This window comes from Natator depressus, chromosome 3, assembly GCF_965152275.1.
Source record: "Natator depressus isolate rNatDep1 chromosome 3, rNatDep2.hap1, whole genome shotgun sequence".
NCBI lineage: Eukaryota > Metazoa > Chordata > Testudines > Cheloniidae > Natator > Natator depressus.
This window is the reverse complement of record NC_134236.1, coordinates 3,427,769-3,450,911: the sequence shown is the minus strand read 5'-3', so window position 1 is coordinate 3,450,911 and position 23,143 is coordinate 3,427,769. Positions and strand designations below refer to the sequence as shown.

At 44.6% G+C, this 23,143-nt stretch overlaps 1 protein-coding gene across 1 annotated transcript; it reads left to right on the top strand.

Moving 5' to 3' along the window:
* The first annotated feature begins 2,342 nt into the window (after window positions 1–2,342).
* On the top strand, window positions 2,343–9,663 carry LOC141984051 (interferon-induced very large GTPase 1-like). The gene is given in 7 exon segments (XM_074946991.1): window positions 2,343–2,834; window positions 2,836–3,573; window positions 3,575–4,379; window positions 4,382–5,139; window positions 5,141–7,441; window positions 7,443–7,571; window positions 7,573–9,663. Coding segments are annotated over 7 exon segments (7,314 nt in total).
* Window positions 9,664–23,143: the final 13,480 nt, after the last annotated feature.

Sequence of the window (23,143 nt, the reverse complement as noted above, 5' to 3'; positions counted from 1 at the left end):
TACCCCAAATTCGACCAGGCAAGTCCAATTTAAGCGCTAATCCACTTGTCGGGGTGGAGTAAGAAAATCGATTTTAAGAGCCCTTTAAGTCGAAATAAAGGGCTTCATCGTGTGGACAGCTGCAGGTTTACATCAATTTAACGCTGCTAAATTCGACCTAAACTCCTAGTGTAGACCAGGGCTTAGAGAGTTCAGTGTGGGCTCTCCTTCATGGCCAAGGAGTGTTGCTGGCAGATGTGGGCCCACGGCCCTTACCCTCCCCCCCCCCACAAGAGTTGTTACTGCTGTGAGCATTGCTAGCTCCGTGTGCAGTCATTATTTTCAAGTGAGTGCAAGGACTGAAGTTGTGACTGGCTCCTTCCTGCAGGAGCCAGCGGGGAGGGAAGGCTCCTCGCACCATCCATACTTGGGGCAGCTAGATACCCATGTCATTTTAAAGCAACCATTTTCTCCTAGGAGCAGTTTGTACTTGTGTACCTGGTGAGCTTGCTTGTGCCAGTCTGATTTAAGTAATCCTTAACAATTGTGGACCCAACCCTATAAGATATTCAGTGCCTGCTGAGAGGTCCTGAGGGCTGTGTCCTGCTGAAGTAAGGCAGCAGTGGGGTAGGAGACAAGGAGGCGAGAGGCAGGATTTGGTCCTGCTTTTGAGCCTTGATAGAAACAGAACATGGTTCTATGATTTTCTGCACCTGCAGAAGAAGCTTCCGCTGTCAAAAGCTGCTTTAGCCCTTCAACAAACTCTGGTTCCAGGTGCTTAGATAATGATTTGCAGCCATTGAGTGCTTTGACTTTTTTAAAAACGTAGGCAGCGAACGTACTGTTTAACATAATTTAATTTAAAACTCTGTTTAATATATTGCAGTAAGTTTAGGCCTTAACATATATTGTAATACTTTCAAATATAATTTCACGTTGTTTTATTTTTAAAAAGAAAAATATATTTAAATTAAACACAAAAAAATCCTTAATTTTATTTTATTTTTAAGTCATAATTTTTTATCCACCCTGGCTGTGGCAAAGTGTCACAGAGTAGCTCAGTGATACTCAGTCCGCGGCTTGCGAGCCACATATGGCTATTTGAAGCATCGCCTGCGGCTCTTCAAGGCTCCCTCTGAGAGCATCGTGAACAGCTGATTTGTGGCACTCCTGGAGGGAGCAGGGCTGGATTAATGCAGGGGCTTTAGGGGCTGCAGGCCAGGGCCCTGGGCTAAGGGGGGCCAGCAAAAAGCTCTCCGGGCTGCCAAAAGTCCAGATCTTTTTGCTGGGGCCCCCTTAACCCAGGACTACAGACACTAAAGTCCCTGCATTAATCCAGCTGGCCGGGCGCGGGAGGCGGATCCTCGTGCTGCTGTTCCCCCTAGGGTGACTAGACAGCAAATGTGAAAAATTGGGATGGGGTGGGGGGTAATAGGAGCCTATATTAGAAAAAGACCCAAAAATTAGGACTGTCCCTATAAAATTGGGACATCTGGTCACCCTAGTTCCTCCCCCCACCCCCCCGCTGGCCTGGAGCTGCACGGCAATCAGGGGAAGCTCCGATGCTCCGTCTGCTCACTGTCCTCGCTTGTTGGCACTGCCCCCGCAGAGCCCATCAGTTGGGAATTGCGGCCAATGGGAACTGCGGGGGCGGTGCTTGAAGGCAAGGGCAGTGCATGGAGCCACCTGCCCCCCCCCATGCGCCGACTGCTTCCAGGAGTGGCGGGGGGCCAGAGCAGGCAGGGAGCCTGTCTCAGCCCTGCTGCGCCACCAAACGAGAGCTGCCCAAAGTAAGTACGCTGCATCCCAAGCCCCTGCCCCAGCCCTGAGCCCCATCCTGCACCCTAACTCCTGCCCAGACCCTGCACCCCAACCTCCTGCCCCAGCCCTGAGCCCCCTCCTGCACTCCAAACCCCTTGGCCTCAGCCTGGAGCCCCCTCCTGCACCCCAAAACCCTCATCCCCAAGAGCCCCCCCCAGTTGGAGCCCTCACTCCTCCCACACCACAACCCTCTGCCCCAGCCTAGAGCCCCCTCCTGCATTCTGAATCCCTCATGCAATAAATAAGTTAGCTGAACTTAGTTTTCGTTTTATTGAAAATGTATTTGAAAATTTGGTTATATTTATAGTTATATATTTAATATTAGTGTATGCATGTGTTTGGTGGGGTGGTGCGCAGGGCATACAGAAGTCATGTGGCTCTTTTGGTTAATGGTGGTTGCAAATGTGGCTCCCGAATCACATAACTGTGAATACCACTGGTGTAGCCCATTGTATATTATATAAGGCCAGGAGTGAAGCTGGCGGAGGGAGGGAGGGCCATCTTCATCGGAGTGTGATATTTTTCTACTCCATTTCACAGCCATGTCTATGGGAAAGGAAAAACCCAAGAATTCAGCGCAGGGAGATGCTGCCAAGGATGAACTAGCCAAGAGACTGGAAGCAGTGGGTCTGAGTGCAGAGTACTGGCTGCCTAAACTGCACAAACAACTTGGAGTTACCTCTATCCAAGCCTTGAAACACCTGCGATATGAAGACTTCCTAAAGTTAGACATACAGCACACATGGGAAAAGCAGGCCCTCCAAGAGCTACTTAAGACAGACAGCAAGGCAACAATGACACAGCCGCAGGAGCAGCGCTTGGAGATGCTAAAGAAGAGGCAGGAGCAGGCTAAGTCGGCGCTAAAGGAGCTAAAAGAAATGCAGGAGAAAGGCAGGAGCCGCCCTGAGGAAGCTGTGAGAAAGAAAGAGGAGGAGCTGCGGATAGCTATGGACATAGCCCCACAGTACTGGGCACCATCTGAGAAGCCTTTGAAGGAAGTGATCGAGAATGTGCACAAAGAATTAGACCTTCTGGGAGGAGATGGTGTCCCAGAGTGAGAATCTCCCTGACAAGGACCTTTTGAGATGGGCATCAGGAGGGCTGGCCCTGCAGGGCATTTACAAAACCAACAAGCTTGCAGAGATGGTGGAGAAGCGAGAGCAGCTCATAGACATCCCAGAAGGGTTCGAGCTCCTTGGTCCAGAGCAAGGGTCGTTGTTTGAGAAGGAGTTTTCATCTGCCGAAGCAGAATCCACATTCACAAAGGCCATGGAGAAGCTGGGCTTCAACATTAGCACCGCAGCCAAAGGTGGGTTTGGGGGGTTTAGTGCTGAAACCAGCTCAGATTATGGCAAATCTGAAGAATCCAAAAAAAACCACAGGTCCCGCTCTGAACACACCTACATTTGTACCACCAAGTACCGCTACATCCCACTGGCCTCATGCCACTTCCCAAAGGATCAGCTTCGACTTTCCAGTGCAGCGCTGCAAGAGTTAAAAGAGATCGAGCAGCTTTTGAGTCACACCCCAGAGCCGGACAAGCTCAACATGCTGAAGAGCAGGGGCGGGAGATTCTTCAACCGATTCGGGTCTCATGTAAACCAGGGCCCCCTTCAGCTGGGTGGGATATTCTGGTGGAAAGCGTCTTCTGAGGGATTCCGGGCAGAGCAGCTAGACGAGGTGAAGAAACAAACATCTGATGAACTCAGCAATTATGTTGGGGGCAGCTATAGTGGCTTTGGTTGGAGCGTTGCAGCTGGTGTTACTGCATCAAAAATCAGGTTCTGAAGCCTCGATTCAGGGCACAGATAGAAAACAAATACAAACAGAGATTCAGCTGTTTATGACCCAGACAGGCGGCCCACCTGGAGTGGATTCATTCACAGCATGGAAATCTGGGCTACTGGCCAGTAACAAAACCTGGTCTGTTATTGACAGAGGCTCTCAGCTGATTCCAGTGTGGGACATAATCCTGTCCAATCACAGACAAGATTTTAAAGAGGTTTCTCAAATGAGGAGCAGCCTCAAAAGGGCCTATGAAGCCCTAACAAAGCTAAGTGCAAGTACATTGGTTGGGGAGGAGTTAGCCAGTGCAATGGATGAGGCCAGATCGTTCTTAGAGGACATGAAGTCCTGGGAAGTCACTGCGGATGAAAAACAGCTGGTGACACTGATGAACTTCAAACAGAAGCTGAATGAAAAAACAAGAAATCCTAATGTATGGATCAACATTTGCCTATCAGATAAGGTGCTTCAAGATTTCCTGGAAAAAACAGTTTCACGGTGCAAAGATTTATCTGCCCCAAATGAGAAGTACATCAAATCTTTGCTGCACTGCCTTCTGGGTCCTTCTATCTATTCAGTTAAGAACTTCCCCAAATCTTCTTTCATTATGCAATGGATTTTCCAGTCAGCAGAAGAACAAGCAGGACAGATCTGCAGCTCAGATCTTACAGATTTCATTAAAGTTTTACAACAAATGGAAAGTGACATCAGGGAAGCTACCACTGCCTCGATGAATTCTCCAGCAGCAGAGCATGAAGCACAAAGAAAAGCTACTCTGATTCTCAGTTTATCCTTCATTCATTACTGCAGGCTCTGAGACAGAGAGCTGAGACAGAGACTGAGCTGTTATTACTCTCAGTCGCAGCCAGCGCAGGATACCGGGTGGACAGTCACACTTTTCAGAATCTCCTCGGGTGCTCAGAAATTAACTTCATGTTAAAGGAAATGCAAAGGGCACATCAGAGATATTGGACTCTTAGGGGTCAGGATGTTTCCAGAGCTCAGGCTTTCCTCTTATTGACAGGTCTGACAGTAGCAGCTAAATGTAAAGTTATGGCCCCTGAAGAGAAGAAGAAATATTTGACTTTTATTAAAGATCACATGGGCAACTCGCTGTCACAGAAAGTTACTTTTGTCCTTACAAAGCACAGGGCACTCACTGACTGGAAGGCACTGGAAAGAGACTTGAGTTCCCTTGTAAATGGAAATTTTGAAGCCACAAATGATGATCAGCTGAAGGAGTATATAAAGAAAGATCTAGGAAATGTTTTTCAAGAAATCAAGCAGGTAAATTCATCAATGTCAACATCCAAAGAAGTGCAATCCAGAGACACTAAGACATATGGATTTCCCCAAAATTCAGGGTTTCTAAAATTAATTCAGCGACTTAAACTTGAAAATTACTATCCAAATACAATGGGGATGGCAGACTTCCAGAAAATTCACAAAACATCTTTACATGCCAGGCACCCCTGCAATGAAAGTGAGCTGCCATTTTATTTTTTGGATAAGCTGTTGATGATGGACTATAGGGTAAGATATTTGATTTGCAACGGATGACAGTAAAACAAAACAAGGTATAGCCAATACACTGACCACCAGCGATGATGTGAATGAACCCACAGATAATGTAGATGACATTTTTAATGATGATGAGCAGGAATCTAATGAATCTGCTGAAAGTAATGAGGGTCAGGTGCATCCTATGGACATACAGATGGCAATTTTCCACTGTGCAGATGATTTCATGAGGCAATATATTTCAACAAAGCTTTCTTTATGTCAATTTGCACTTCCACTTTTGGTGCCAAATCCCTGCACTTCACAAATAGAATTCCCTCTTTGGTCCTTTGCCCAAGTTAACAAGAAATGGCAGAGTCACAAGAAATTTCAAAACAGGACTGGGATTAGGAAATGTACAGATAAATTGATTTATCAAGCAGATCTACCAGTGGTGTCCTTCATAAGATTTGGTGCATCTTCTTTTTCTAAATCTCAGCTCTTAAATACACTGTTGAGTAAGCAAAAGCATAATATTTTTTTCCATCGTCACTGTAGAAACAGTAGTAAAAACTGCCTCTTGATGGAAGGTGTTGTAGAAATCGCCTGGTATTGTCCAGGTAGAGATGATGATAGTTTTGGCAATTGCATTGCCTTCACTAATCTTCACGGAGATGCAAGAGAACATAAGCAACAAATCAAATTTTTACAGAAAATAACTTCTGTCAATGTGGTGCTTTTGTCAGATACTGATCGGAATGAAACGGGCACAAAGCTTTTACAAGACCTTCTAAAATCCCCCAAACCTATCATCTTTCTCTGTATTGACAAAGAGAGAACAACAGTTAATAAGTATGAAAAGCGAGTAAAAATAGCTGTTAAGAACCAGAATGAGGCAAAATTAATGGAGGAACTGACCACTGCAATTAAATGTGCTGTAGAAACTTCAAATATTCCTTGTAGTCTTGGTAAATGTGCAGACATTGCTCAAAAGCATGGATTCCGTGTTGACGAAGACAAAAGAGAGTGCATGGAAGGCAAAGAACTGGCACAAAAAGTAATGGGTTTTCTGAAACAGACAAATATTTTAGATATTAAGGACAAATTATTACCTCTCCAAGGAGAGTTGTGGCACAAGTGGTGTAAAAAGGATAAAGAACGTACCCGTTTGCAGGACAATGAGAACATGGGCATTGAACAATACCTAAGCCAAATAAAATCAGAAAAGCATGCACTACGACAGGATCAGTTACAGAGAGCGTTCTCCCTGAATGAGCTAATGACGTCAATACTTTCAGCTCTGACTTTACCTTCCCACAAAACCAAAATGTACTTTTTACAGTGGCTGAAAGTATTTATAGCTGATCTGCCTGCTGATCATCTTCCAGAGCTTCACCAAAAATACCATGATTTATGGTCACAAAACCAAAGAGGAGGAAATAATGACTTGCAAAAACAATTAGAAAAATTATCACATAAAATAAATGAATCGACTTTTGGTCTTGAGCATCTTTTGAGAGAGGTGGGTCAGATTTATGAAGCTTTGGATGCACACCCTGAACAGGATAAATGCTATCATGAACTACCAAAAATTGTAGCTGATTTGATGGTTGAAGGGTACCCTATCGAGCTGCTGGATGGTGACACTTCTTATGTGCCATTGAAGTGGGTTGGAGCCATCTTTGACAAGTTAATTGAGAAATTAGGAGACCAAAAGGTGTTTGTTCTTTCTGTACTTGGCATCCAGAGCACTGGAAAATCAACACTGCTAAATGCCATGTTTGGACTTCAGTTTAATGTCAGTGCAGGGAGGTGCACGAGGGGAGCATTTATGCAACTAGTTAAGGTGGATGATGAGCTCAGAAAAGAGCTGAAGTTTGACTTTATGGTGATTATTGACACTGAAGGGCTGCGGGCAATACAGCTAGAAAACAGATCAGCACTCAGCCATGATAACGAGCTAGCCACTTTTGTCATTGGTCTTGGCAACACAACTTTGATCAATATTTTTGGAGAGAACCCTTCTGAAATGCAAGATATCCTACAGATCGCTGTCCAGGCATTTCTGAGGATGAAACAAGTAAATCTCTCCCCAAGCTGTTTGTTTGTGCATCAAAATGTTGGAGACATAACTGCAAATGAAAAGAATATGGAAGGACGAAGACGCCTTCAGGAAAAATTAGATGAAATGGCAGTTACTGCAGCCCAGCAAGAGTCCAATTATGTTACCTGCTTTAATGACGTTATCCAATTTGATGTGAACACCCACATTCATTACTTTCCTCATCTCTGGGAAGGAGACCCACCGATGGCAGCTCCAAACCCCAGTTACAGCCAAAGAGTGCAGGAACTAAAGAGGGAAAATTCTCATGGCTGCCAAAGAAAAATCTGAACATAGGTTTCTAAAACTGTCAGAATTAAAAACACGCACTCAGGACCTGTGGGAGGCTTTGTTAAATGAGAATTTTGTATTCAGCTTTAAAAATTACACAGGAGATTGTTGTATACAGCAGACTGGAAAACAACTATAACAAATGGACCTGGGAACGGAGACATTTCGTGCTTAATCTGCAGAACAAGCTGAACATCCAAATTCAGAATGGGAGAATCTCCAAAATAGATAAAGTAGATCTTGAAAAAAAAGTTCAAGAAAAATATGATGCCACTGAAAAGGACCTTGAAAGGTATTTTAGGGAAGACAAGGACTGTAACATACTGATTCAATGGGAAAAAAATATTAAAACAAAAATGAACTTTTTCAGACAAGAACTGATTGACAAACTGTGTCAAAAGGGTCAAGAACTTATCAATCTAAAGAATTGTCAAAGTAGTTTTGACCAAAGGAAATCAACTTATAAAGAAGACTTGCTTAGAAAAAGCAAGGAGTTGGCCCAACATTTCAGAGATAAGGAATTGAGTGAAAGGGAACTTAGAGATAGCTTTATCAGAATGTGGAATGAATGGGTTACTGAGGTGTCCCCTGCTGCCCCTCGTGTTGAGGAGCCCAATTTTAATGCTGATATGGAGATTTTCCTTTTCAATCATTTTAGATCAGAACACAATATAAGAAACAGGATTACAATATCCTCTGAATGGACTGTTTTTCCTCTGAACCCTACTGAGCACATCTCAATGAAGAGACGATGGTATATGCTGCGGAAGACTACTAAAGAATGTGATGTTGAGAATTTAAAGACAAGGACAGCACACCTAGAGCAGCATATCTATGAATACATTGAGAACAAAGCGAGAGAGATAATGAATTACAGTTCCAGTTACTTTCATGAAATAGTGGAGTTAATAAGCAGAAAGTTGGAATCTGATTCAGAGGATAACAATTTTACATTAACACCCTCATACAAAGTGGATGTATCTCTATATTTATGCCAAATGGCCACAAGAAAATTTAGAGAGACATTCAAAGCATTCCAGAAATCAGATGATCCAGTCCGGTATCTTGAAAGTAAGAGAGAGGAATTCTTTAGCTCTTTTAAAATTGCCTGCCAAGGAGCAACATCCATCACAACTTTTGCTGATATTTTGTGCAGCAATCTTAAATCTGCTATCTGCCATGCAATCTATGACAAGACTGCCGTTGACATAGCAAATGAGATGAGGTCTCACTATCCAGCCTTCAATGGCAATCGAACCAGACTGGAATTGTTCATGCTGGATTGTCTTTTAGAGCAGGAAAATTTTGAAAAATACCAGGAGTTTATTTATAACCCAAGTTACTATATGGAGGATTTTATCAGACGAGAAGTTGATAGGTATTGTTTAGACAAAAAAAATCCAAAATTGAAAAATTTCTTAAATTTAAATCTTGATTCTCTCCAGACTCTTGTTCTTTTGGCAATTGATGAATCAACTAAAGTTGTTAAAGATAAACATGGCAACGTAGCCTCATGGTTGGATGAATTTTGTACCAGGCTTGGAGATGACATGTACCTTCCCAGAAGCAATCTGACAAGCATTGAACATCAAGAGACAAAAGACATACAATTTCTTAAAGAAGAGGTGAGTAAGTCACTGATCCCTGCCTTAGAACAGCTGAAACAAACATTCTCCGAGATTGATACGGATCCGTTTGTCACAAAACCCCATCAACTCCTATTTGAGCAGCTCAGTGGGTGTTTGAAGCAATGTCCCTTTTGCAAGGCTGTCTGCACGAACACAATTCCTGGTCATGATGGAGATCACAGCACTTCTTGTCATCGTCCTCAGGCCCTGGCTGGCATCCAGTGGGAAGGAACAAATCATCTGGTCACTGACATTTGTACCAGCCTTGTAGCAAGTGACTGCAAGATAGTGCTTGATGGAAAAACAATTCTGTGCAAAAATTATCGAGAAGTAGGACCTGACTATGCAAATTGGGACATCAAACCAGATACCTCACAACTGTCTTATTGGAAATGGTTTGTCAGTCATTTCAGATCTGACTTAGAAAAAATCCATAATGGAAAATTTGAAGGCAAGGGGGCAATCCCGACTGATTGGAATGACTTAAACAAGGACAGAGTATTTGATGAGATGTTGTTAATGCTGACCATCTTTGATGGAAGAATCAATCGGATGTGAGAAATTTATGTTTTGAAAAGGATACTGAAAAATATTTGCAATGAATATTGCTTGAATAGCTTTAAGAAGGAACTTTTTCTATCAAAAATAAAGTGAAGTGTGTTGGAGGGTTTGTCATATTTTACTTAAAAAAAACAAAACACAGTATTTTTTGTAGGGCTCAAGGGAGAAGTTGCTGTGAAACTTTCCAAAAGAAACTTCCTGCTTCATAATAGAAATCACCAGTTCCATCATGCTTTGTTTCACTTGGAGAAGCCATTCCTAAAAATTAATTCAAAGGCAGTGGGTCATCTTTGGTAGCAACAATTGCAAGAACACAGAGAGAGTTCAACAGCAGTAAAGGACTCTCGGGTTACACGGCAAGGACACTTAAACTGAGGACAATACCAAATTGATAAGGTCTTTATTAAAATGAATGAAAGAACAACAAATGCTATGAAACACAGAGTTACAAAGCAATAACACAACTCTGTGACTCCTGATGGTAACATCTCTATTATAGAGAACTACTTGGCCTAACATGCTCACACCCTTCCCCGAAGGCCTGGTAGTAGGAGACGGAGGACCAGCCTTGCGCCTGGCATGCCCGATGAATTTGATGGTCCAGGCTTCCCCAGTTGGTAGGGATTTCATTCGAGTGTTGAGTAGCTAGGCTTTATTGCAAAGCTGAGCTAATAGCTTGATAAAAGATAGGAAAAGCAGGGCGAATGAACGACCCTCTTGCACGGTTGTTGACCCCTTTTATAGGGTCCCGGTACTGCTTAATCCAGGCCCAACCTACCATGCCCAAATCTTATTTCCTCACCCTAATAAATCTTCAGGTACACTCATTCCAGAGCTTAACATATTATGACACATATTCATATGTTTTAATATTATTGATTATCTCACTCCCGAAACCTTTACCTTTGTGACTTCCATGTTCTGCGGTGTACCCTGCGGTTACCAATCTGTTCCAGAGCTATGATAAAACATATTCAGTTCCCCAAAGTCAAGAGGGGCAACCGACAGATAAATGACCGATGCCAAAGGTTACAAATACCCATACTAACTTGCTCTAGTTAATCATACAGGATACAGGCCTGCAGTTTGCGTTACAGCCAACTATGAATTACGAATAACCATGGATAACTCTTATGAGTAACATATACTGGAATTTATAAACAACCCCTGAAAGTATGATTCAGCAATAGTAAGATATAACAAAATAGTATGAATCAACCCAATGAAGAAAACACATTATATAATATAGCAGGGTGGCAAACTGATCTTATGGGCTACAGTGTGACCAGACAAGAGAGCTTATTCTCACAGTGAAGCAGTGTAAAAAGCACCCCAGGTTGGAGAACTAAGGGGACACAGCTGTTTAACAGTCCAGATTGTACCCTGGGTAATGTCACATGCACATTGAGATCAGGTCTGAAAATTTAGACCTATTTGTCTCATCCAAGTTAAAATGGTTGTATAAGAGAGAGAGAGAGGAGAAGAAGAAGAGTACCCCAAAAAGAAAAGGAGTACTTGTGGCACCTTAGAGACTAACCAATTTATTTGAGCATAAGCTTTCGTGAGCTACATAAATTGGTTAGTCTCTAAGGTGCCACAAGTACTCCTTTTCTTTTTGCGAATACAGACTAACACGGCTGCCACTCTGAGTACCCCAAAAGACAGACTTTTGCACAATGATTTCAGAGAGTTCATGCCCTACTGTGCTATACCTGAAAAGCAAACTGAGAAGCAACTTTAACCTTGGACCTGGACCAAATCAGCCTGGCTAACAGTCAAAGAAAACAAGACCTGACCAGCCTCAAGGGAGTAGAGAAGGAAATGCAAGAGCCCATGTGTCAGCCCTCATTCAGAGGCCACTCATCTTAGTGCAGACTGTGATGCTTTAAAAATGATCTCAAATAGCTTTTCTTTTTCTAACTGTTAATTCTGTATTAAGATTTTACTGCAATACATTATGTCATTTATAAGGAATAAACAATTTTTTCTGCAAACACAGTGCTACCTACCATTACCTCACGAATGCAATGATGCATACCTATAAGAGATCAGCAAATAAATGCATGTTCAAAATATTTTAAGAGATGTTGCCTGCTTTTCTTTAAAACAGGCGAGTCCACTGTGGGCTCCAGGGGTGCCATCTGGGGAGGCTGGGAGGGGTTCCTCCCCCCATCCCCGGGTTTCATACCAGAGATCTGCTCCCACTGCACACCCTAGACCCAGACGGAGCTCTTAACTGCAACACAGCTTGAGTGTGATCTGTGATGACTTCTGCACTGCTCCCAGCTTCCACCCTTGGGGCAAGGAGTTTGTTTGTAAACAGAGGCAAGGTGATTAAGATAACCAAAGGCTTGTAATTAAATTAAGGATCAGTAGATGATCCTGAAAGCATTGCCAGGCACTCCAGTTAAAAGATAAGGAAACAAAGGGTAGGAATAAACGGTCAGTTTTCACAATGAAGAGAGGTAAATAGTGGTGTCCCCCAGGAGTCTGTACTGGGACTAGTAGAGTTCAACATATTCACAAAGGAACTGGAAAAGGGGGTAAACAGTGAGGTGGCAAAATTTGCAAATGATACATGTCAAGGTTCCTCCCCCACTCTGAACTCTAGGGTACAGATGTGGGGACCTGCATGAAAAACCTCCTAAGCTTATCTTTACCAGCTTAGGTCAAAACTTCCCCAAGGTACAAAATATTCCACCCTTTTGTCCTTGGATTGGCCGCTACCACCACCAAACAAATACTGGTTACTGGGGAAGAGCTGTTTGGACACGTCTTTCCCCCCAAAATACTTCCCAAAAACCTTGCACCCTACTTCCTGGACAAGGTTTGGTAAAAAGCCTCACCAATTTGCCTAGGTGACTACAGACCCAGACCCTTGGATCTTAAGAACAATGAACAATCCTCCCAACACTTGCACCCTCCCTTTCCTGGGAAATGTTGGATAAAAAGCCTCACCAATTGGCATAGGTGACCACAGACCCAAACCCCTGGATCTGAGAACAATGAAAAAGCATTCAGTTTTCTTACAAGAAGACTTTTAATAAAAATAGAAGTAATTAGAAATAAGAAATCCCCCCTGTAAAATCAGGATGGTAAATACCTTACAGGGTAATTAGATTCAAAACATAGAGAACCCCTCTAGGCAAAAACCTTAAGTTACAAAAAAGATACACAGACAGAAATAGTTATTCTATTCAGCACAATTCTTTTCTCAGCCATTTAAAGAAATCATAATCTAACACATACCTAGCTAGATTACTTACTAAAAGTTCTAAGGCTTCATTCCTGGTCTATCCCCGGCAAAGACAAAATGTAGACAGACACACATACCCTTTGTTTCTCTCCCTCCTACCAGCTTTTGAAAGTATCTTGTCTCCTCATTGGTCATTTTGGTCAGGTGCCAGCGAGGTTACCTTTAGCTTCTTAACCCTTTACAGGTGAGAGGAGATTTCCTCTGGCCAGGAGGGATTTTAAAGGGGTTTACCCTTCCCTTTCTATTTATGACAATACATTACTCAAAATAGTTGAGTCCAGAGCAGACTGCGAAGAGTTACAAAGGGATCTCACAAAATTGGGTGAGTGGACGTCAAAATGGCAGATGAAATTCAATGTTGATAACTGCAAAATAATGGCCATTGGAAAACATAATTCCAACTCTACATATAAAATGATTGGGTCTGAATGAGCTGTTACCACTCAAGAAAGAGATCTTGGAGTCATTGTGGATAGTTCTCTGAAAACATCCACTCAATGTGCAGTGGCAGACAAAAAAGCGAACAGAATATTGGGAATCATTAGGAATGGGATGCCCACATCTTCAATACTGTGTGCATATGTGGTCACCCCATCTCAAAAAAGATATTGGAATATGGAAAAGGTACAGAAAATGGCAATAGAATTATTAGGGGAATGGAATAGTTTCCTTATGAGGAGAGATTAAAGACTGGGACTTTTCAGCTTGGAAAAGAGACGACTAAGGTGGTGTGATGGGTTTGGTCACAGAGACTCCCTTGGGACTGTCACCTGATGTATTGAAATTACCTCTGAGCCCACTTTACCTGCCAGCTTGGGCCTCCAGAACCCTGCCTTGTTGAGCCAGACACGCTAGTCTGCTGTAATACAGACCAAGGGTCTGGGCCATGCCCCCAAAACTGTAGGCTTTTACTGAAAACAGCTGAGCAGGTTACCTGTCTCCAGCACTCAGACACCCAGCTTCCAATGGGATCCAAACCCCAAATAAATCTGTTTTACTCTGTATAAAGCTTATACAGGGTAAATTCATAAATTGTCCACCCTCTATATCACTGATAGAGAGATATGAACAGCTGTTTGTCCCCCCCCCCCCCCCCACAGGTAACAACTCCTTACTCTGGGTTTATTAATAAATAAAAGTTATTTTATTAAGTATAAAAAGTAGGATTTAAGTGGTTTCAAGTAATAACAGACAGAACAAAGTAAGTAACCAAGCAAAATAGAGCAAAAACATGCAAGTCTAAGACTAATACATTAAGAAATTGATTACAGGTAATATCTCACCCTCAGAGATGTTCCAATTAGCTTCTTTCTCAGAAGAAACTCCTTTCTAGTCTGGGCCGAATCCTTTCCCCTGGTACAGTCTTTGTTAGTCCCAGCAGATATCTGAGGTGGTAAGCAGGGGTTTTCTCATGACTGACACCCCCTCTTTGTCCTGCTCCACCCCCCTTTTATAGCTTTGGCACAAGGCAAGAATCTTTTGTCTGTCCCTGGTCCCCACCCCTCCTTCTAAATGAAAAAGTACCAGATTTAAGATGGATTCCAGTATCATGTGACATGATCACATGTCTCTGAGACCTCATTCCCCATGGGCTGGCTCACACTACACAGGAAGGCTTTCAGGTAAATAAGGCCATTTACAATCAATTATCTGGGTCAATGGGAGCCATCAAGTTTCTAAACCACCATTAAAGGCCCACACTTTGCATAAGTACAATAGGACCTCAGAGTTATACTTCATATTTCTAGGTTCAGATACAAGAATGATACATGCATACAAATAGGAGGAATATATTCAGTAGGTTATAACCTTTGTTATGATACCTTACAAGAGACCTTTTGCATAAAGCATATTCCAGTTACATCATATTCACATTCATAACCATATTTCCATAAAACATATGGAGTGCAACATCACAGGGGGGATATGATAGAGGTCTATAAAATCATGACTGGTGTGGAGAAAGTAAATAAGGAAGTGTTATTTACTTCTTCACATAACACAGGAACTAGGGGTCATCCAATGAAATTAACAGGCAGCAGATTTAAAACAAACAAAAGGAAGTGTTTCTTCACAGTCAGCCTGTGGAACTCCTTGCCAGGGGATGTTGTGAAGGCCAAAACTATAACAGGGTTCAACAAAAGAACTAAATAAATTCGTGGAGGATACGTTCATCAATGGCTATTAGTCAGGCTGGGCAGGGATGCAAAACCATGTTCTGCATGTCCCTAGCTTCAGGCAACTGGGGATGGATCACTCGATTACTTATTCTGTTTATTCCCTCTGAAGCACCTGGCATTGGCCATTGTTGGAAGACAGGATACTGGGCTAAATGGACCATTGGTCTTATCCAATATGGCCATTCTGATGTTCTTATATATAACCCAGATGTATCTGCCCCCACTGTAACCCACTAGACCCCACTCCTCTCCCAGAGCAGAGATAGAACCCAGGAGTCCTGATGGGGTCTCTCTCTCTCCACAGAGTTAACAAAGTAAGAATATACATTAAAGTTTTAAACCTAACCAGGGTCCCTTAAATGACTTGCCACAATGGCAGAACATGTTAGTATTAGAGCTGAGTGGGTCTAATATTTTACTTAATTTTCCTTTCTTTTATATAGGAATTAGATACCGTGCTCCTGTCAGATAATTGCTAAGTTATCTGCCAAAAACCTGGAGTTTTCAGGTGCCTAAGTAGTCCTTGGTATCACGGTTAAAGTTGCCTCCCCTACCAAAATCTGAAATGGTGCCCCTTGTTACCTAAATTAAGTCACAGTTTTCTATAAGGTCCATCACAGCCTGTCCACTCTGGCAATATGCATTTCTTCACTAACATAACTAGGAGCAGTGCAATGCAGTATGGTGTATAGTCTGGTTTTCACTTTTCGCATGTTTCATTTTGCTTGTATCACCCAGGGTGTAGTCACAGTGACTTTGCAATCTCTGATTCAAACATGGTGCCCATGTTTGTTTATTTTTCCTTTTAAAATGATTAAATATTGCTCAGTGATTCAATTGAAGTGCATTAACAGTCTCCACAGCACAAAACCAGGGCCAAATGAGTTATCCTTGTGGGTCCTCCTCCAGCTGTCTGAAACCCACCCAGGTATCTCACAACATAAATATGTCACGATGCAATATGGAGCTTGTCTAACAGTACCACAGCGTCACTATACTGTACCTCAGCACAAACCCAACGCACCTCCTGGCTCCCCACACTATGTGTGAGCACACAGCCTCATGAATTTCCCTGGCCACCAGGAACCAGGAGCAGTGTGCACATGGGTGAGCTCAGGTTGTCTGTACAGACTTTGCAAAGCAATTCTGTTCTGTGCCCACTTGCTGTGGCAGTATTCCCCACATACGTTATGCAAAGCACAGCAAGCCATGATAATCCAAACCACATTGGCCACACTGGCATCCAGGCAGGTCTGGATGCATCACAAACGGGCTTTTAGATGACCAAGGGTGCATGCCACCACCATTCTGCAGCTACTCAGTCTATTGAATTCCCTTGTTTTTCAGTCAGCGATGTTGGAGCGAGGCTTCATGAGCCATGGTAAGAGCAGCTATGGCGAGTTCCCCCAACATAAATATCAGCACAGAAACACCATGCGCAGCGTAACAGGGTCAGACTCACCACTGTGGCACCTCCTGCTGGTCACTCTGGGAATTAGCTCAATCCAGTCCCTGTGCACCCTCTTCAAGTGGTGTCTCGCCCACTGTCACACTGCTCTCGCCACCTTCCCTGGATCCACGTCGCTTCTGCACCATGGCATCCTCTTCAGGGCATGGCCCTCCAGCTGTTCCCCAACTCCGTTCTCCCCGTTCCGGGGGAACCAGCAGCCCTTCGCCCAGCCCCACAGTGGCGGACTGCAGCCCATAGTCTAGCTCCTCCCTCAGGGGCAAAGTTCAGTCATTTGCTGGCCACTTCCTTCAGAGGCCAGTGGGGCAAGGGGGGGTGGGCGACAGGACCCAGGCCCGCTCACTACTCTGGGCCCCAACCCAGGGAGCCCTCGAGCAATAGCCACCTACTGCCCTCCTCCACTCCCCTGTCCCGCCTGCCGTCCCTGGGCCACTTCCCCATAGCCCTCGCACCCTCTCTGCCCTTTGTATCAGGGGCCCACTCTGGCTGTTATCAGGCTGGAGCTCCCTCTGGGTCCCCTGACTTTGCCCAGCGCTGTTCTGTCCTTGTGCTCCCTAAGGCAGCCAGTCCTTCTCTCTTGCCCTTCAGGGAGAGGTTGCCTTCTGTTTTGCTGAGCAGACCCTTATATCAGGGCTACGGGGCAACCTGCCTCCTGATTGACTCCTAATAAGCCTGTCCCTGATTAGCTGCGTTCTGCACAGGCTTCCTGCAGCCTGCTCTAACCCCTCCTATGCCAAAGTGGGGCAGCTGCCCCACTACACACCCTCCCCCTTAAGACCACTCTCGGGTGGGGGGGGCTCTATCGCCCCAGCTTTTGCCTCAGCAGGGCCTGGAGGCGGTGCTGCTCCTGCTGCAGGCTCTCCAATCTTTGAAGCAACCTGCTTCTCTCTTCAAGGGTTTGGGTCCCCAGTGTAGCCTGCTCTGCTCTTGTGGGGTGTAACAAAGTGGCCTTTGGCAGGACACTACTGAGAGTATCAATTAAGGACAAATTGCTTAGAGCAGGGAAGTCACAGCCCATGGCTGGGGGTCCTTCACTACTAAGGCGCCAAACAGAGAGGACTTCGGTTTCACCCCACTGGCTAACCAGAAGTCACACAAGCAATTCCCTCAGACACTCCAGTTTTCCAGTATCCCCACCAGCACCGCTCCTTATGGGGATGAATGGTTATGAAAACCAATACCCCAGTAAAAGAAAAATGGTTCTCCCGATCCCAAAGGACCAAGCCCCAGACCCAGGTCAATATACACGTCAGCTCTTACCCACAAATCACGCTGTTGCCAATCCTTTAGAATCTAAAATCTAAAGATTTATTCATAAAAAGAAAGAAATATAGATGAGAGTTAAAATTGGTTAAATGGAATCAAATACATACAGTAATGGCAAAGTTCTTAGTTCAGGCTTGTTTCAGGCCTGATGGGACTATTGCTGATTTAAACCAATCAAGTCTCTGGAGTACAAACATCCCAGCTTGGATGGGTCGTTCAGTCCTTTGCTCAGAGCTTCAGTTTATAGCATGGTCCCTCCAGAGTTCAGAAGCAGGATTAAAGAGAAAATGGAGGGGTTTCCAGGGCCTTTTATATCCTCTGCCATGTGGAAGGACCCCTTTGTTCTTACTGTGGAAAATCACAGCAGCAAGATGGAGTTTGGAGTCACATGGGCAAGTCACATGTCCATGCATGACTCAGTTTGCAGGTAGAGCAGCCATTGCTCACATGCTCCCTTGAATGTTCCCAGGAAGGCTCCTCATATGTGGATTGGAGCCTCCCAAGGTCCATAGTCAGTTAAGTGTTTCTTGACTGGGCACTTACTCAGAATAATCTCTTCTCAAGAGGCTGACCAAATGCTTCAGTGATGCCACTTAGAATCAAACACATTGAGATATAAGTACATAGCCAATATTCGTAACTTCAACTACAAAAATGACACACACATACAGACAGCATCATCATAACCAGCAAATTACAGTATTTTCATAGGCACCTTACTTGACCTCCTTTGTACAAGATTTGGCGCAACTATATGACCTTGGTTGCAACAATGATCTATACGGTCACAATTCATGCCGATAATGTCACACCTCAATTTACTAATTTTGGACTGTCCTTCTATAGATTAGCATATCACTGATCTTAACTTATTATTGCATCCATCAATTCATTACCATGACACTCTTGTTGGTTGTTCCTGTGGTCAGAAATTGGCCTTAAACATCCTATTTTCAGCTGCCCCGTGTTCAGCAGACAGCCTATCCATGCACTCCCCAAGCTTGGCAGGAGATAGTTAAATCTTGCCTTGCTGCTGCCCAGGAGTCTGGTGCCAGGCTTCGTGAGCCAGGGGAAAGGGGTAGCCTGGTTGCCTGAGACTCACAGCTGGCATTGGAACCCTATTAATGCCAATAGGCCAGTCCGGGAGAATCGTTCCTGCTTTCAACCTGTCAAGAGGTGCTGTGTTCCTAAAGATAGAATCATAGAATATCAGGGTTGGAAGGGACCTCAGGAGGTCATCTAGTCCAACCCCCTGCTCAAAGCAGGACCAATCCCCAATTTTTGCCCCAGATCCCTAAATGGCCCCCTCAAGGATTGAACTCACAACCCTGGGTTTAGCAGGCCAATGCTCAAACCACTGAGCTATCCCTCCCCCCAAGGACTTACACATGCCAACCAATGTGTCCGTAAATCATCCCTGGTGATCCACCAACACTTGCACAACAATGGAGAAGCCCCCTCAGAGGCAAGTGGGGGGACAGGATCAGGATGTGCAGCCTGTCTATCACCCCCTGCCCAACCAGGGAAGCCCAGTTCATTGACTCCATCAGTTATTTCCTGCACACTGTCCGGTCACACTGCTCCGCAGCTGGACACGTTTACTGGCCTGGCGCATCTGGCTGACGACCACCTCCTTGTGGCTCTTCCCAGCAGCAAACTGCTTGCCTGCCGCCCGATAGCAATGTGGGGCTGCAAGCTCCCACCTGGCTCTCAGCACCCATTTCCTCACAGTCAGGGCAGCTGCCGTCTCAGTGCCTGGGTGCTGCAGGGCTGGGGTGAGCCTGGCACATAGCTCCAGGGATGTGACCTCCCATGTCCAAAAGTTCTGCTGGTCGGCCTAGTTCTGCATCACACCCCAATGCCACCGCTCAGCGCCTGTTGGTCGGCAAATGCTTGTCGCGGCTGGACAATGTCTTTTGCTGCCCACTCATCCTCGGTACCATGTCTCTGAGCACAGTGGGCTTGCAAATGCAAGAGAATGCCTTGTCCCGGCCTTAAAATGGACCCCAGAGCATTGCTGCTCAGTGCTGCGCCCATGGTTTCAGCAGTGCGGCTGAAAACAGAGCAAATAAGAGTAGATTATGGAATAGTACCACGGGATTTATGGGAATTCGACCCCCTGCAGTCACAAATTCCCTGCAAGGAGTGAGGATATCCCATAATACAAAGCAAAAATTCCCCATAAGGCAGTGCATCAGAAGGTTGCGCAAGGGACACCGGGATAGAAGCCCACAGAGCCACATCTTTTGCTGAGGCGATCCGATGCCATGCGGGCCCACTGCATGCCACAGGCAGCCAGCTGGGAACACATCCTTGTACCAGAGAGGCTGGGAGAGGACACCCCGAGTTCTCAAGTAACTATGTAAACGGATTCCTAAGAGATGGTACAGGAACACACCGACCCTTTGTCATATGAGGATGGGATGACAGGATAATGGGTAAGGATGTTTTGTTCGAACAAGCAGGTCCAAGGATAACAGTGGTAACTGAGCATATCTGGAGTGCAAAACTTGTGTCACAGTTTATAAAAAAGAAAAGTCACAGGAGGGTCACCTGTGCGCAGCCTGTGGGGCATCATCCTGGTGTCCTGAATGAACTGGTAGTGCACACATGTGTGAGCGGAGCTGTAGCTACGAAGCCAGGGCACTGGTACCGTGCTTCGTTGGCAATAAACCTGGCCGAGCATCTTCGCCACCAAACCAAGCCTGAGTAACGTCAGGCTCTGCCGGATTAGCAGTCTGCACGCTCTGCTAGCGCTGATAACACTGGAGCTCCAAGAGGAGAAGCACTGAGCAGCTTAGCAGCCTGGACAGTGTTGCCACAGCAACAACATTCTTCAGCACTTAACAACATCCTGTACCATCCTCTCAGGTCAGGAATGTGCTTCCTTGGTGTTAGCTAATATCTAGTGTGTTGTTATTTTGCCAAGCCAGGGCTTACTTTGATGCAGAGCCTTTGGGTCACACGGTTAGTTATGCCTAGGGCTCCCGCAAGGCCCACACAGGGGACCGAGACAACTGAGGAAGAGTTTGAAGATGCCTTCCAGGCACAGGACTACTGAAGAGAGTTGTATTCTGAGAGCTTCCTAACTGCCCCATAATTCATGCCCCTTGGAATATTCCCATTGCCCTTCCATTGTCTGCGCTCAATTAGTTGAATTCATACAGAATACTTTAGGCCATTAAGGAGTCATGACTACAGAGTAGATGGCTACTCTCAAGGATGCAAAGGAATGTGTTTATGCAGGTGCTGTATTTGCTGACAGATGTCTGAGCCTAGAGGGAGGGCTTTAGAGATAATGAAGTCAGTTATAAGCTGAAACAACTAACTGAGCCGGGGCAAGAAGGCTGGAACGCTTGTTTTGAGTGTTATATTTATGGTATTAAATGAGATCCAGAAGAGGAACAGAAGTGTGATTCGATTGATGTGAGCCAGAAGGTCAACTCAGGCAGCAGCAGAGGATCCCAGCAGGCGAACCACTCCCCATGCCACAGAGCAAGGGGAAAAAACACAAAACTACCTGCCAGTCTGACCTGGGGGGAAAACTCCGTCCCGACCCGAGATCTGGTGATCAGTATCACCCGAACAAGAACCAGCCAGATAGTCAGAAAGAGGATTCTCTGTACCATCTCAGAGCTCTGAGTATATCTAAGACTGCATCAAAGACTCCAAGAGATGGTGAGTCCATCATCTCCCCTGGGAAGCTGTTCCCATGTTTACTCACCTTCACTCTGTTGACCCCTGAGCTGATCGTGGAGGTGCTGTATGTTAGAAGAAAATATAATTTATCTGCTAAGCATGCTTATAGACTAATAATGGAAGCTATTGAAGTTGTAACAGTAAGTAGGAGAACAAATCATTGGGTTATTAGGCTTTGCTACAGTTAAAGGCCCGTTTTATTAGTGCAAGGCCTTGTGGAAGTAGTTATGCTAGAAGCTGTGTTTTAGCTGAGAAAAGTGCAGCAGGGCTAAGACAATACCCAGGTCATAAATTCTGCATTCTCTTTTGGTAAAAGAAACAAATAACCACAAAAAAGTACAGTACGCTGCAGAATTCCACAGGAAGGGAGCTTTTGAAATCTGGTTACTAGGCAGCTAGACTACAAAAACCAGTATGAATTATTAGGAAATGAGTGACATGGGTCATTAACATTAATGATTCGAGGCAAGGTTAGAAACACCTGGAATGCCATATATGGATAATTGCCAGGTATTCGTCTTGTTATGGTTGCCAAAATTGATCAAATATGGCTATGTAGTCTATAAGTTACATAAAGAAAGGGTAGAAAAGATCCAGTCTAGTTCCTCATTTTTCAGGTTCACTGGATTTCAGGTTCTATAAACTTCCTTCTGACAGATTCCACTTACTTTTCCTTCTATCTTTCTTTCCAATGGTCTCAGTAAAGTTGTAAGGCAAGATTGTAAGTATAAGCAATGCAGGAAACCACTTTACTGTGCTGATCTTATCTTTATATTTATGTATATTGACTTTTCTATGATTTCAGTTATACTTGTCTGTATAAACTAAAGATCAAAGTTTCTCTGTGTGTTTCACCGAATTTCATCTTCTCAATTAACTCTAAATAGCCGCCTGAAAAAGAACCTGTCATGTATGACAAGTGCATGTTGCATCCCATGAAATAAACCCATGTGTAATAATTGATCAGGCTACAACTGCTAAGAAAGTGCTTCTTATTTCAAGACTGAATTTCTCTAACTTCAACTTCCAGCCTCTGGATCTTGTTATGCCTTTGTCATCAAGGGTGAAAAGTCCCACCACCATCAGATCTCTCGTCCGTACCATTACGCTGTGATCAAGTTACCTCCTATTAACCTTCTCTTCAATAAGCTGAATCCATTGTACTTCTTCAGCCTCACATCATAAGGCTTGTTTTCCAGCCCCTGGAACATTTTTGTGACCCTCAGTCTCTCCGTAGGCAACTCTGGACAGAGATGAGGGTGCCCCTACTTCAGGATACTCCAAACTGACTTGTTACCCTTTTGTTACGAATTAGTTCAGCACCACTGATATACTTCCTAGGCTGCTCCTGGGACAGTAACAATGCCCTGCCCTATATGCATAGCTCGGGGCAACTGGACACACTGCCATCCACCCCCGATCTCTGGCCAAGACAGGGCCCAGCTGCCTCCAACTTCCACCCAGCCCTCAGCCACCTACTTGGCTACTGCCCCCCAGACACCACCCAATTCCCACAAAGCCCACCCTCCCTACCCCCCATCTTCCTCCCAGACCCTCCCCCTCCCCCAAAATCATTTTCTAATCATTCAGTTTACATGTTTACAGTGA